Source organism: Pristis pectinata, chromosome 15, assembly GCF_009764475.1.
Source record: "Pristis pectinata isolate sPriPec2 chromosome 15, sPriPec2.1.pri, whole genome shotgun sequence".
Classification (NCBI taxonomy): Eukaryota; Metazoa; Chordata; class Chondrichthyes; order Rhinopristiformes; family Pristidae; genus Pristis; species Pristis pectinata.
Genome location: NC_067419.1, coordinates 26517105 through 26532170, shown reverse-complemented (window position 1 = coordinate 26532170; position 15066 = coordinate 26517105). Strand labels below are relative to the sequence as shown.

The window sequence follows — 15066 nt, the reverse complement described above, 5'->3', positions numbered from 1 at the left end:
GTTAAGTAATCCCCAGTAGTGACCTATAGTTTGACTTGTCCTGATATTCACTGTAAGCACACATTCTACTTATTATATATCCATACATTTCCATCTTTTGGTTGTTAAAATAATGTCTCCACATTATAGATCTAAATACCCCATTGAACACATAGGTTTCATCTATTACAAACCTGTCCCAGTAACAGAACTTGATTGGAAAAATCACAATGAACAGAAATGTGACATACTCTAACTCAAGATGGCAAAGCTTTCTAAGTCTCTCCAGTGCCTTCTTTTTACATATCTACCTGAAATCACCATGAGCAAAATCATTCCGGTTATTTGATGAGATGCTCCAGTAATTCCTTTCACTTCTTCACATTTGATCACATTTATGAAGTGGTCATTCAGAGATGTTATGTTGTATACTGTTTTTCTAACTGTTCAAATTGAAGCCAGACTCAGTCAATGCATGGGTGATCAAGGGATTTCCTTTGCAACCAATGAAATATATAGGTGAATGATGGCTACTGGTAGATGTTCTCTTTTTTTCATGAATGGTAATGGAGTTTGAGATTTGTCAGTTGAATGTTAGGAATCTTCATAAGCAAAGCTGGAATCCTTATGGATTTCCTCCATGTTATGTCATCACTCTTGCCTTCATCCTGTATTGGAGGTTTTGTTGGAGATGTTTAATATATCATGACTATCCATTTTTCTATCCAACTGATAACTAACTTGTTAATCAGTAACTTGTTAGTTGGAAACAGTTTGTCATAATTAAGCAAGAACCATAGCAAACCAAATGCATGAATTGGAATTGCATACATCCACAAATTGTAGATATTGTTTATGACAGAGCCATGTAATTATTACTGGCAAAGGAAAATAACTTGCCTTTAGGGAAAAAATGATGAACAATATACTGCAACACTGTTCAAAACATTTACTCTATGTTAACAGTACAACATATACTGAATCCAACATTTCTCTGTTATGTACCCATTTACTTTCTGAGACTAATGCAGAAACAATTAAGGTTCCCTAGCATTGGGGCTGAAGTAAGATACACACAGACTAAGAAGGCAAGTTCTAGTTGTCATTCTGGTTAAAGTGCCACTCTTAAGCTAACATTCAAAGTCTAGGTCTTCATTGTTTACAAAGATATTTGTAAAATAGTCATATTAATAATCTGTTTCATTATAAAGTATAGGAAAGAGAAAGTGGAAACTCTATCTTGGTTAAATATATACAGGCCTATTAATTTTGGTGATTGAGCCATTAATGAACAGGTAGCACATCCATACTTTCAGGGTAACTGACAAATTCCAACAACACAATATTGGTTTTAAATTTTTCCACATTCTCTCTTTCAGATTTATAATATTTACGAGCATTTACCCTTTGTCCTTTGAGTCTCCATCAGAGCAGAATTTTCAGAATGAATTTTTAGATTTTTTATTGTGATGGAGCTGGAGCATTTATGTAGCCTCTTTGATATCCCCTTCAGATATCCCAAAACACTTTATGGTTAATGTCGTACTTCTGAAGTGCTAGTACTATAGTAATATAGGCAACATAGCAGTTGATTTGTGCGAGTCCAAATAAAATTATATTGGCCTAGTTACCAGAAATAATTTCCCTTCTCTTCTTTGGAATGGTGCCTTGGGATCTTCTATGTCCTACCGCTCTTAATTTCAAGTTTATTTCTTACCACTCAAATGAAGAGTGGTAATGAAGTCTTACTACATCCAGCCTAATCAAGAGATCTGGACAAAAATCTAAATACTCTCAGCTGTTTTATGCATTAGACTGGCTGCCAGTTAACATGAAAATAATGCTCAAGGACTTGAAGGAGTCCAGCTCTCACTCACAATGTGAATTTGATAAGGGTAGGGAAACAATACAATCAGCTGCAAAGCCTGTGCTTAGCACTTTGAACATTTTAGTATGGGTCCACAATGATGAAGCTTCTAAAGGCAGCTTTGGTGGACACTCAAGCTATGCCATTCTTGGCTTTTGAGTTCCTCTGGCTTTAAAGTACAAATAAGTTTCCAGTCTCTTACCTCCTTCACATATCATGTCGGTCTGAGCAGTTGGATTCTTGAGGGACAGCCCTGTTCAAATTGCAGGGGTTTCAAGGGAAAGACACAAGCTTCTCTGTCCCAGGATAAATGTCTGCTCTCTCTCATGTTGTCAAGTAGTGTTCCAGAATCAAACTATAGGACTAATTGTATTGCTTCTCTGTGGATACCCAGAGCCACAAGTCAGGGAATACACTTTATTTCTAAGAACTAAGCAAACTATCTGACAGTTTGGATAGAATGTGAATGTAGAAACTAGGAGAGAGAAAGCAAGTAAGTATTTAGTAATGCATATTGGACCTTCGGGTCCCATATGATTTCCTGACACAACAAATAACTGACTTCTGCAATAGGCTCCAATAGTCTACCTATCTAAGGAAGGTATTCTCGCAAGGTTGATTCCTGTGATAGGTGATTTGTATTATGAGGGGAGATTAAGCTTACTGGGCCTATATTCTCTTGGGTTTAGAAGAATGACAGGTGATTTGTATAGGGCTGGAGAGGACAGATGCAGAGATGATGTTTCCCATGGCTGGGCTATGTAAAACAATGGCTCACAGTATCAGAATTAAAGATGGCTATTCACGTCTGAGGTATTAAGAATTTTTTTCACCCAACCAGTAATGAATCTTTGGAACTTTTTACCCAAGAGGGCTGAAGAGAATCAGTCACTGAGTATATTCAAGACAAAGATCATTAGATTTTTGGATGTTAAAGGAATGAAGGGATATGGAGTTAGTGCAGGAAAGTGGCTCTGAGATGAAAGATCAGTCATAATCTTATTGAGTGGTGGGGTAGGAGCTAGGAAGCTGATTGGCTTACTCCTACTTCTATTTCTTATTCTAACACACAGTCTCACAGTTCAAGTGAGTCGTTCCAATCTGTGGCCATATCTGTAGGAACGTAACTCTGGCCCATAATCATGATCAATAATCTTCTGCCTTCATTGGCAACTCAGTAGCCTATGTCTCCCAAAAACTGCAGAATTCCTCCACCATAAGTGTTTATTCTCGCAACAGAAACTGCTTCAGATATTCTCAGTACAACCTACTTGCAATATAACCAACTGGCTTCCTGCAGTGTCTATGCACATGCTAATAATGATGTCCTCAGTTGATAAGGAGATGACTAACGTAACTCTCTCTACATATGTACAGTAAATTCCATTAAAAATACCTAACAGCACCTCCTAGCTCTCCAATTCCAGCACATGAATTACTCCATTGTTATGGTGCATTCCATAATGGCCAGAGCAAGGGCCCTTGCCTTTTCCCCTCACAGGAGCCTCACAATCTCGCAGCCTTCCTGCTTCAGCACTTATGATCTATTGTTTTCCTGCCAAAGACATAATATTTGCATTGCTCAGGCTTGAAGAAGAATACCATCCCCCATTACCATCTCTTTGGGCTTGCTCCCTGTCTGCACTACAAGGTTAGCTTGGCACAAAATTGTTTCACATTCCACCTGCTCCTTCAACTGTTGGGCCCAGCAGCCCAGCTTTGCTTGAATCTTCTTGTTTGACAGCTCACATACCAAACAATCCATCAGTGCCAATCGAAAGAAGTCAAAAAGTTGAACCTTTTAGCTGGTGTCTTTAACTTGACAATATGTCCGTCCACTATCACTTCTAGTCTCAGGTTGCGCATACTGAATGTGCAGCCTGTGAAAATCTCTGAAAGTGCTGGCTTAAAATGTCCCAGAAAATTTCTTACAATATCTTCAAAGGAAAGATCATTCGTGGCAATAATAAAGTGACCAGCATTTTTTGTATCTCTTACTGTGTATCCTGTAATCACAGTAATATCCTGTGTATCATTGTGTTGCTTTATTTTGTTTCTTCCCCAGGGACCTAGAAGATATCATTTTCTCTCAGGGCATCTCTGCCCATCCAGGTATAGAGGCTGCAATGTATTCTTTACAAGCTCCACCACATCCCCTGCCTATCATCATTATTGTTCTATCTAGGAATTCCATTCTCTTTTACCTCATTCTTCCTCAGTGGCAATATACCAAACTCATCATCAATGTAGTTTTTGTATGTTCTATACATTGTTGTTCAGTGAGGCAACTGCACAAGATAGAACTTCTAGACAAACATTCTATATTCATGACAATGCTTTAAGAAGCCATAACACGTGATATACATGGTTCTTAATAGTGCAGACACACCCAATATACCACAATAACAATAAGAATTTTAGGAGCAGGAAGAGGCCTTACTGCGCCCAATCCTGCTCCAGTATCAGTGACCTTTGACCTTGACTCCATTTCCTGTCTGATTCTTGTATTCCTTGATTCCTTGTAGTCCAAAAATCTATCTCAGCCTTGAATATAATGACTCAGCATCCAGTTTTCTAGGAATCAGAAGGCAGGGGTCATTGGGACTTCATACAATGTTATCTTGTGGGTTGCAGAAAATGGAAGAATCCTTGATCCACATATCTCTCACAAAGCTAAAGTGAAGTAAAAGGATGCAGAAGCCCCTGATAAATATAACAGTCCAATAGCTGAGGTATGAGGAGGAACTGCACAAGCCTCTTGTAAATATAGAAGTTCACTAGCTGAGATATCAGGAGGAGTTGTGCTGGAACCAGGTTCTACACTCTCAAGGTCCAACAAAGGTTAAAGTACATTTAATAGTTTGTATCCTCTGCAGTCTCTGCTCAGAGACCAGCAGCTGTAGTTTGTTTCAACCAGTTGGAAACATGTACTTCACATTGCCTGACCTTTCCCTGGCTGGAAACTATAGCAGTTTAACCTCAGGAGAGCTGTGGATGTGCCTCAGTGTAGGCGGGAGCAACTTCCTTCCTCAATAGTTACCTATAAAAATAAATGGAAATAGGGAGAAGATAATCCAGTTCTATTTACATCAAAGCAGAAATTAGTGGATTTCCAAAAGGTAGGTTGGACCATGAACGTTTTGTAAATGGAGTTTGAGGCACCACTGGATTTACACTCCATGTGGTGTAAAACCAAGGTAATGTTAAACAGTCCCCTCTATGGAGTTCCATTGTTCTCTTCCAGAACCAAAGGAGACTGACAACATTCACATGTTCAGAAAATGTTGAGGACGTTTTGCAGGTCAGTCTACACCTGTAGAGAGAGAGAGAGAGTATCAGATTTCAGCCTGATAAATATTGATGCCTAACTTGCAGAGTAAATGCGCCTTACAAACTGTTTAGTCACAACACTCAGCAATAACATGTTTTACTAGAACACCACTTATTTGAATGTATCTGCATTATTTTGCCGGGGGGGGGGCGAGAAATAAGCCTATAAATCGGCATCTTCATGAGCGTCTTGCCTTAATTGCAAATGGTGACACTTCTCTACAGTTAAAGTTTCTTTTGTATTATCTGTGAAATGAGCTTTGGCCCAACTGTCTGTGCACTGTGTGGAGCCAAAAACAAGGAGCCGATGTTAGGAGGAGTAAATCTGCGAGAAAGCAGACGAGCATAGTTCACAAGCCAGTGCAGCTATTAATAGACCTGAGCTCTTTTACAATGTCAACTGTAACCAAAGCCGTTGTGTTAAAATTTGTTTGCCAGAAATATCTCCAGCCACTAGTTGGGAGATCTTGCTTCAGTAAACTGTGCCCACACCGATGGAGCCCGCCGAGAAAAACCGAAACCCACATTTTTCGGTCAGTTTATTGGGTCTGCCAGCTGAGAATGATGTCTTCGCAGAGGACGAAAACGTCAATTGAGATCTGGATTAAACCAAAGTCCTCCCGCTTCCACGAAGACGGAGTTCTTCCTCAGACGAAAGCTCGCAACCTCCGGTAAACCTCAGTCGAAAAGTTTCCTTTGCTGATGCATTTGGCCTGGATCTTGTATCAGTGAGAGAGTATGACAAGTGGGACGTGGGCAGCTGCTCGCTGGGCGCTGGAGCGCAGGATGAACGGGCACCCCTGGATGAATTCCTTCTGCTGCCACTTTTTGAGTTGCCGTCCTCCCCCGAGCAATTGAAGCAGAAACTTTATGCTCAGAAAGTGGAACTAGAATCAACAGAGTTTCCCCCGGGTACGAACCGCATGAAAGGGCTAATTCGTGTACTGAATATATCGTATGAAAAACTAGTGTACATCCGGATGACATTAAATAATTGGGAGAGTTACTATGACATCCTGGCTGACTATGTGGCCGATTCTTATGATGGCGAAACTGACCAGTTCACGTTCAAAATTCAACTAGTCCCCCCTTATCTGAAAGACGGCGCCAAAGTCGAATTTGCCATCCGCTATGAAACTCACCATGGTATTTATTGGGCAAACAATGATCACAAAAATTATGTGGTCCTTTGTCACAAGAAGGATGACCTGAATGTAAATGAAAAACCCCAAGAAGAGCTCGATGACCGAAATTTAAAAAGCTGCCTAAAGACGTCATATAGGTGAGGGCACTTTCAGGTTTGGGATATGTTTGATCTCATTTACCACCATGGGCACTGCACTATTTAAAAACAACTCAGAAGGACTCATCACTTTGAGTTAATAGAATGGGTAGCCATGAAAAGTGGTTTGTGTTGACTGAGGGGCTCACAGAGTTCATTTGAAAATAATGTTCTTCCTTAGTCGCATACACAATAATAAGTAGTCTACAAAATTAGGCTGTGATACAAAACTATAATTACTATAATAACTACAATAGGATACAATACTGTAATTTTTACCTGTATCACAGCATGTTTACAAAGTTCATGGTTCAGGGAGGTAATATACCAGCAGGTGGGTCACTTAACCAAGCTGGGCAGAGTGGTTCCAATTTGTGCTCCATTGTTCTGTGGCATGGAGAATGTTAAAATTGGTCTGACTATAGAGAAAACACTTGATGATATCACTGGTCACTCCTCTTAAGGAGTTTTGGCTGCTCATAGCTCTCTGCCTGAGGAAGTTAAGGTGTATATTTTCATTTATTTTTATGTTTTTTTTGCAAACTTTCTAATTAACTTGTCTGAATATTATTATAGTCAGTCATGAAACACTGATTATTGTTGGTGCCTTTCCCCAAGAGGATACAACACAAGGCCAGACAGTTGGTCTAAAGCCACAGAGAACATCCATGGTACACAGGAGGCAATAGATGAGGTGGGGGGGGGGGGGGAGCATAGAATCATTGTATTTATGTTAGTTGTGAGGCTGATTACTGAGATTTGGGTTTATTTAATTTGTAAATGCACAGAGTTAAGAAGGCTATGATAACAGTAATGGATTCAGTCTGGTTACATATCAATCTCTGATGGAGAGAGTAGGTTTAGTTGGAGCTTAAAAATCTTCAAAATCTGCAGGGAAAGAATTAGTTTAGAGCTTACAAGTTTTGTAAAAGAGATTCTTTATCCTCTGGAATAAACTTAAGAAGTATGCAATAGGTAAAGAGTCACCATATTCCTTTAAAGGAGATTATGTTTGTATATTCCTGAGGGAAGGAGGAAAAATTCCAGCTTTTGAGGAAAAGTTGCCAGTTAGCGGAGGAGTTATGGGCTGCTGTGGTCTTGTGGAAATTGCTTTAGGAAAGACAGTTAAAGGAAATGGAAACAGGGACTAAGACCACTGTTTGTGTGGAGGATTGATCAGTTGGAAACATCCTGTTTCCATTTGTAAAATGTATGTAATTCTTTGAGGCAGAGAAGAACATCTCAGAGATTTTGAAATTGTTGCTAGTTTTTACGTCTCTCAAATTATCATTTATAGGAGATAGCATGAATGGCTGAGGGTGATTTGAGGCAATAAAATATGAACAAATGAGATGTGTTATCATTAGTTATTTCAACTAATTGTAATAAGATACCAATTAATGTTATTTTACAGCAGTTTGTGAACTTTGTGTCAAAACATGAAGATGAAACCAAAAATGCACACACTAGTACCATGATAAAGTTATTTGCTATTAAAATATGTATAGTTACAATGCAAGATATTTGCCAGCGACAGTCCAGCTCTTTGTAATTTGAAACAATTTGCTTTGAATTATTTTTGCTGTAGTTGTCAGTTTGATTGGAAAGTGAATTCTCCCATGCTATAGAAAGAGTTGAAATGATAAAAAATAAACATCAATAGTGAATTCATATCAGAAACATGATAGTCCACTAAGTTTAGATACATAGTTGGTTCATAACTAAACTGTTGATATTTACTGTTAAATGCAAACTACATGGATTTCTTTTAAAAAATAATTTGAGATGCTTTCCAGCTCTTGTTTATAGGCTTGGAGGTAACGACAACCCATCCAAAAATGAGATGATTTCTGCCTCAATCTTCTTTTAAACAGTGAATTTGAGATCTTCACTCCTTGAGTGAAATAATGTTTTCTCAACCAATCCCTTTGCTTTATTTGTGCCCTTTAATTATTATTGTCTCAATTGCGAGAAATAGGCCATTCCTTCTCACCCTATCTCAGCTGCTCATTCGTTTATGTGCCTTGATTACATCTGCTAGCCTTTTCTAACTCCTCCTTTCTCTGTTCTAAAGAAAACAACCTAACCTAGCCAATCTTTTCTGTGATCCTGGCAACATCTTTTATAAATCAATGTTGCATCTCATGTGGTGCTGTCATACCCTTACACACTCTTTCCACTTAATTATATAAATTTATGCAAAACAAATTGTGATTTTTAAACTTTTTGTTTGATACATGAATTAAGTTTGCTGCAAGCAACTTTTTTTTTCCCCAGCTGCTTGGATGAGATTCAAATATTTTCACTGAGGTCAAGAGTCAACAATTGCCTTGCCAGTAGAGGGTTTCTCAGGCGAATTCATTTATATGTTTACAAGTTCTTTGCCATTAACTTCGTCATGCTAAAATTTATAAAACAAACACAAACAAATATCCTGGTATTACAAGACTTGTTAATACCTCAAAACGGTGAAGATGATGAAGCAAACCCAACTTAAAACAGAACATTTTATCTCTTGGTTTCCAAAACACCCATGTATTTCAGGCAATATCTCCCTTTTAAATGCAAATTAGGGTTCTGAAGTGTAAATAAGTTGTTACTGGTTGGAGACAAGACACTGTAGTGAACTATTGGACAAATGCTTAGAACTGACTTTGGAGCTCATTCTTTCCAATGTGGAAATGATGGGCAACATCTATGAGCCAACCATAATGCAATCTCCAGTCGCTAATGTCACAACTTCATTGCAGCATGAACTGCAGCCATCCAATATGATAGTGTTGTTGTCATGCATGTTCAACTTGCTACCATGCAAGTTTAGAATGCCTGCAGATGCTTTGCATTAAAATGCGCAGGGACTTGTAATCTTTCCTCCAGTTTTCACCAGAATTGCAGCAACAATGCCCGAAGAAAGTGATAGTTGTTCTACAGGGTGTTACCATATTAGAGTGCTGCCCTCTCTCAGATAGACACCATGTGGCTGTCCAATCCCCAAGCGTTCTACTGATATTGAGATGGTGCAGTCAGTAGCTGGTCCTTCAAGGCTCAGAGCTACTTGGGCTTATTTATCCAGGCCTCTTGCAGTCTCCTGTCCTGAAAGTCAGCAGGCCACCACCAGCTATGCTGCAGCAGCCAGGCACTACAAGAATTCACAAGGGTGTTTTTGTATGCAGTAGAGCACTAATTCATTTATTAATGTGATTAACAATGATTATTTTGTGCTGGTTTTCATTTTCTGTAATGTGGCCATTGGGAGATGGTGATGGTGACAGAGTGAAGTTAAGGGAGTAACTGTCGGAGAGTGGAGAGTTGGGATTGCATTTATTGGTACTGCACACAGTTGAGTTATGAGAACTGATGGTTACTGATAGAACCATAAGATAGTTCAGTATGCAGCAAACCATCAGTGATTGTGTGACACCCAATGTGCCAAGTTTTGCAAGATTCCTCCAGGATTATAAAGGCATTAGAAGGTTGTTTCAAGCATGCCAGCGATCTGTTCCATCAGGTTTCATGAGTTAACAAGACTCTCAGTGTTTGTATATTTTACATCTGTTCATGTGGGTTGTGCACCAGATCAATCAGCCCTGATGTTAGTGGCAGCCCTTATTGTGTAGCCTTCAGTTTATTGTTTTGACTCAAATGCTGCTTATGAGGCAAACTGGTGCAGACTGAAGTTTATCGTGACTGCTGCCAGGATTTCAGGTGTAATCATCCATGATTCGCTGTCTACGGTCACACCAGCTTGATAATGAGGGAGTGGAATCCCTTTGATTCTGGTGCATGACGGAGTTGGCATGGAGTGTCTCTAAAGCAATGTGCATGTCATCAATAGCAATCTGCATTGCAGGAAATTTGTAATCCCAGCAATGCTGTATTCTGTTTTCATCTGTTAGGCTCCAGCAGCAGGTACAATAAAATGAATCCAGCTCTTTCAATAGTGAGCCTCTCACTAACATTGTGAACACAACAATATATGCCAAAGTACAGGGTGAGGCAAAACATATTTAACTCCAGCCAAGGAGGAGCAAGGTGCATTTATGTTCATTACCATGTCACCTTGATAGTCATTGGCATCACAGCACTTTTTCTACTTGTTGCACTTTTCAGTGGTGACCTCCTTTTAATGTGCCGATGTCTCATACATTGCACCTAGCTGAGGTGCAATGAGTGAGGCATCGGCACTTCAAACATTCTAAGTGGATATGGACTTCTGTTTAGAGCCCTTCTTCCTCATCCCTCTTTCAGCAACTCTTCCTGCTTTGTTTCCATTCTGCTGTTTCTTTATATCATGCCATCACATTCACAGGAGAGCCACTAATATTTCCATGTCAAGGGACATCACCAGTAGTCTTGAAGTGAGGAAAAAGATCCTTCAACACCTGTTGTATTAATCCCTGTAAGCTTTTGCACAACTACAGAAAACATCAACACATGTAGAATTGTTGCATGGGCCAGAAGAATTTAATCAGCAATCAGCCTGTAACTAATGGATAATACCTGTAAATAGAAATGATAGGGTTCCTTACAACTATTGCATGTGTGTTCAACTGTTCAAAGTTAAGAACACATGCTAGCTAGAGAAAGGAGCTCAAAAACGGCACTGCAACCATAAATTAGTGTTGCATGTCACTTGTTGTCATAATCTGTCCTCACTGCATACTCTGATGGACTTTAGCTATGCTTGTACTAATCCCCTCACAAACTCACCTTAAATGTCTATCCACATGTTATTGGGTACATGTCATCAAAAGGTGATGCCACTGGGTCTAATTTCATTCCTAACATGATTCCAGGATTAAACTTTGAAGCAAGGAATTTATTGGTTTGATTAAATTTTGCAAACAGTAATTGTAAATACTTTTCTTGATAACACTGTAAGCAATAATTTGATGTTTCCAAGCTGACAGGACATTTGGCAAGGAACACAGCAATCACTTCTATTTACGTGAAGATGTTTATTTTCAAAACTTGTAAACACCACAGTTGATTGACATTCATTCATTAGCAGAAAATTGATGTAGTCAATATGCTGGTTCTCCTCTTTTTGTCATTCATTGGCTCCAGTGTAAATGAGGTACAGGAAATCTTAACCCAAGACTAGAAATGGACAATTTTCCATGTTTATGCCCAGTGACTTTCTAGTTTGGGGAAAATATAGGTTAAAGCTTTCAACTCACTAGTCCAATAGCACAATTCAATTCCAACAACAGAAGGGACACCTGTATGATTGTTTTTCTCATTTAGCCTTATGCTACTATCCCACGCCCTTTGCCATCTACAATATGACACATGACATGTGAACAATAAAATGTGCTGCTTCCTACTGTGTGAACATCATTAATGTTGCCAGGCATCTTTTCAGTACCTGTAAACCTAATCTTGAGTCTAGTGGGTGGCGAGTGATGTTGGTGGAGTTCCTGACCAGCCCTTGCAATATCATTTTACTTTCAACCCTTTTTCAACTTGTGATTTTGTAATTCAACCCAATAACTGTGTTTTCTCATTTGTCACTGTGCCTTTCATTTTTAGCTGCCTTAAAATTCCCACATTCATATTTACACAAATCCCCACAACCACACTATTTGACTGTGCATTTCATCACTTGGATTTTTATATTCTGCCGCTAACTCTAAGTATTCTATTTACTTCCTTCTGCTGTCTCTCAAAATGCCTTCACTGCATGTGACCACTTTGTTCTATCTGACTTTATGGCATTTATTTCTCCATCTTTAACACTCAAAAAAAATCTGATGAAGGTACAAAATTAAGTGATGAGTTACAACATGATCTATAGTGAACCCCCTTTTCTCCTTCCTCTGCTGTCAATTTTTCTTATCTCCCCAATAAGTATAAGCCTCAGCTTCTCTTCCATCTGCATATTCACTCTTTGCAAACCTATTACCCACCTACTTTGATCATAAGAGCTGAAGAGGCTATCTCAAAAGTAAATTTTTCATATATGTTCCAATATCATTTTACGTTAGCTCCAATATGAGTGCTCCACCCTGCCACATGGTGAACCACGCAATCTAATCCCACACAGTGCGTTTGCAGCCTGAAGCTCTCATGACTACTCAAGTGTCAAATATACTCAGGGGCCACCACTACTTGTGTCGCTCTCAACTCAATGTTCTGACATCACACAATGCTGCAATAGTGTTCACTGGACACAGTTTACTTGCACCTGCTTTACATTATCGGTTGAAGAAAATCTATATAATGTGGTGACCATGGCAATTGGGGGATTTTAGAATCAACACTGATTTTTGTCAATATTCATAGAAAAAAGGACAAAAGGGTTCAAAATAATTCAGGCTAAGGATTTGCACTGATGCAGAACTCACTCAAGGTAATGTTTCTTGGTCCTGGTCATTACTCAGTGCCTCCCTACCACATAACTGACTACTGTGAGAGCATACTTTGCGTAATCCAGAGATATGATATACTGGACAAATGGTTAAAAAAGCAGACTTCTTCCAACAAGACTAGCCTGCAAACAGTGCCCTACAAATGCTGACTATGCACCTAAGCTCTATTAAATTCATTTACCGTTCCTGAATCGAGGAGGCTGAGAACATGACTGAATCCACTCAGTAAATCCTAACATGTCCTGAGAACAAGAAACTTTGAGCAAAAGCATTGTGTTCCCAAGCTCAAACGCACAAACCCAACACAAAATCATTGTATTGCCTTCTCTGGCAGCACTTAACACAAGTTTTTCAAAATGTGCTTTCCTAAGCCACGTTTATAGCTGAGTCATCATTAAATTTCTTGCTTACACTATCGCACACATATATTAATGGCAAATATTGACTTCAATTTGTTTATTTGTTGTAATGTAACTCCTAGAAAATTATGGCAAACATGGTTAAAACAAAAAGTAAATATGTGGTATTAAGCTGAGCCATAAATTTTTCATTGCTGCTATTTTGCCTGTAAATCTGGATCAAGTTAGGAAGGAGGATTTCATATCAGCTGCATATTAAAAGATGATCCTTACTGTTATTTGTTTAAACTTGATTTTCCTTCACTTACTTTTAGTGTCCTGATGTGATTGTAAGCCAACTGTTGTCAGCAAATTACAATAGCATTGCTGTTGTCAATTTCTAGTCACTTCTAGTTATCCTACCTTGGCTAAGTTATAAATGTTAACATTACTTTTAGCTTTCGCATAATTCACTTTGATGATCTCTAATTGTGATCAGGATATGGTAATATGTGAAAACTGAATTAAACTAAATGCATTAAAAATCCTATATATTTGCTCTAGATTATAATATCAGGCAATTGTCCGTGATATTTAGAGATCTCAAGAAGCAGGAGAATATTTTTTTTCCAAATTGTCCTCCTTGTATACAGTATTTCTGCTAATGCAGTGTTTGAGAATCTTTAAAGTAAATGACACCGGATTTTCAGGTTTAAGTTAAATGACCCTGTCCTGCTTTGGTAATGGAGCACAAATGCAGGTTGCCTCAGGCTGAACCAATCTGTAGTCAAAGATGTGTTCTTGCCTAACACATGCATTTATGAGAAGGAAACCATGTTTGACAAACTACTAGAGTTTTTGAGAACGTGATTGGTAGATGAATGAGAGAGAACCAGTGGATGTGATGTATTTATTTTCAACTGGCTATTGATATATTGATAAAGTCCCACAGAGGAAGATAGTGTGCAGGTATAAAGCGCATGGATTGGAGTTAAGTTGTTGAAATGGATTAAAAATAGATTGAAAATAGACAGAAAAAACAGATTGGGAATAAATGGATCTTTTTCGTGTGGCAGGTGGAGGTTCGTGGGGTACTACGGGAGTCAGTGTTTGGGCCCCAGCTATTCACAGAAGCTATTCGCATAAGACTGGGTGTGATTGTGAGTTGTAAGGAGGATGCAAGGAGACTTCAAGACAACTTAGACAAATTGACTGAATGGACACATAGATCGCAGATGCTTTATATTGTAGATACACTGCATAACACAAAGACAGGGTACTTCTTATATGATGATGGATTGGAAGATGTTGATGTACAAAGAGATATTGTATATTATTGTATAGCAGTCAGATGCAGCAAGCAGTTAAGAAGGCAAACAATATTTCGTTCTACATTGCAAGTGGTTTGGAGCAGAAGAGCAAGGATGTTTTATTACAACTATACAGGATCTTGGCAAGACCTCACCTGGAATATTGTGTACAGTACTTCCCTTGTTTTTAAGAAAGGATATGATTGACATTGAAGGATTACAATTAAGGTTCACCAGACTGGTTCCTGGATGCTCATGAAGAGAGATCAGGTTAATTACATTCTGACGGGTCAACAGGCTGGTTACAGGGAGGATGTTTCTCCTGGCTGGAGGGGATCCAGGGTCAAGGGTCATAATCTCAGGATACAGGGTAAGCCATTCAGGACTGAGATGAGGAGAAATGTCTTCACTTAGAGGGTGGTGAACCTGTAGCATTCTCTACCAAAGAAGGCTGTGAAGTCCAAGTTGCTGAACATGTTTAAGAAGGAGATAAATTTCCAGATACACAAGGTATCAAGGGTAAGGGGAGAGAGGGGACTATAGTATTAAGATAGATGGTCAGGTAGGATTACGCTAAATGGTGGAGCAG

The 15066-nt window shown here is 38.9% G+C and overlaps 1 protein-coding gene across 1 annotated transcript in view; it reads left to right on the top strand.

Annotated features, from left to right (window-relative positions):
• ppp1r3ab (protein phosphatase 1, regulatory subunit 3Ab) overlaps nucleotides 1-15066 on the top strand; it is a 41502-nt gene that overhangs the window by 15638 nt on the left and 10798 nt on the right. Inside the window, exon 2 of the mRNA XM_052030701.1 lies at nucleotides 5792-6458. Coding sequence (XP_051886661.1) covers nucleotides 5792-6458 — 667 coding nt within the window. The remainder of the gene's footprint in view (nucleotides 1-5791; nucleotides 6459-15066) is intronic.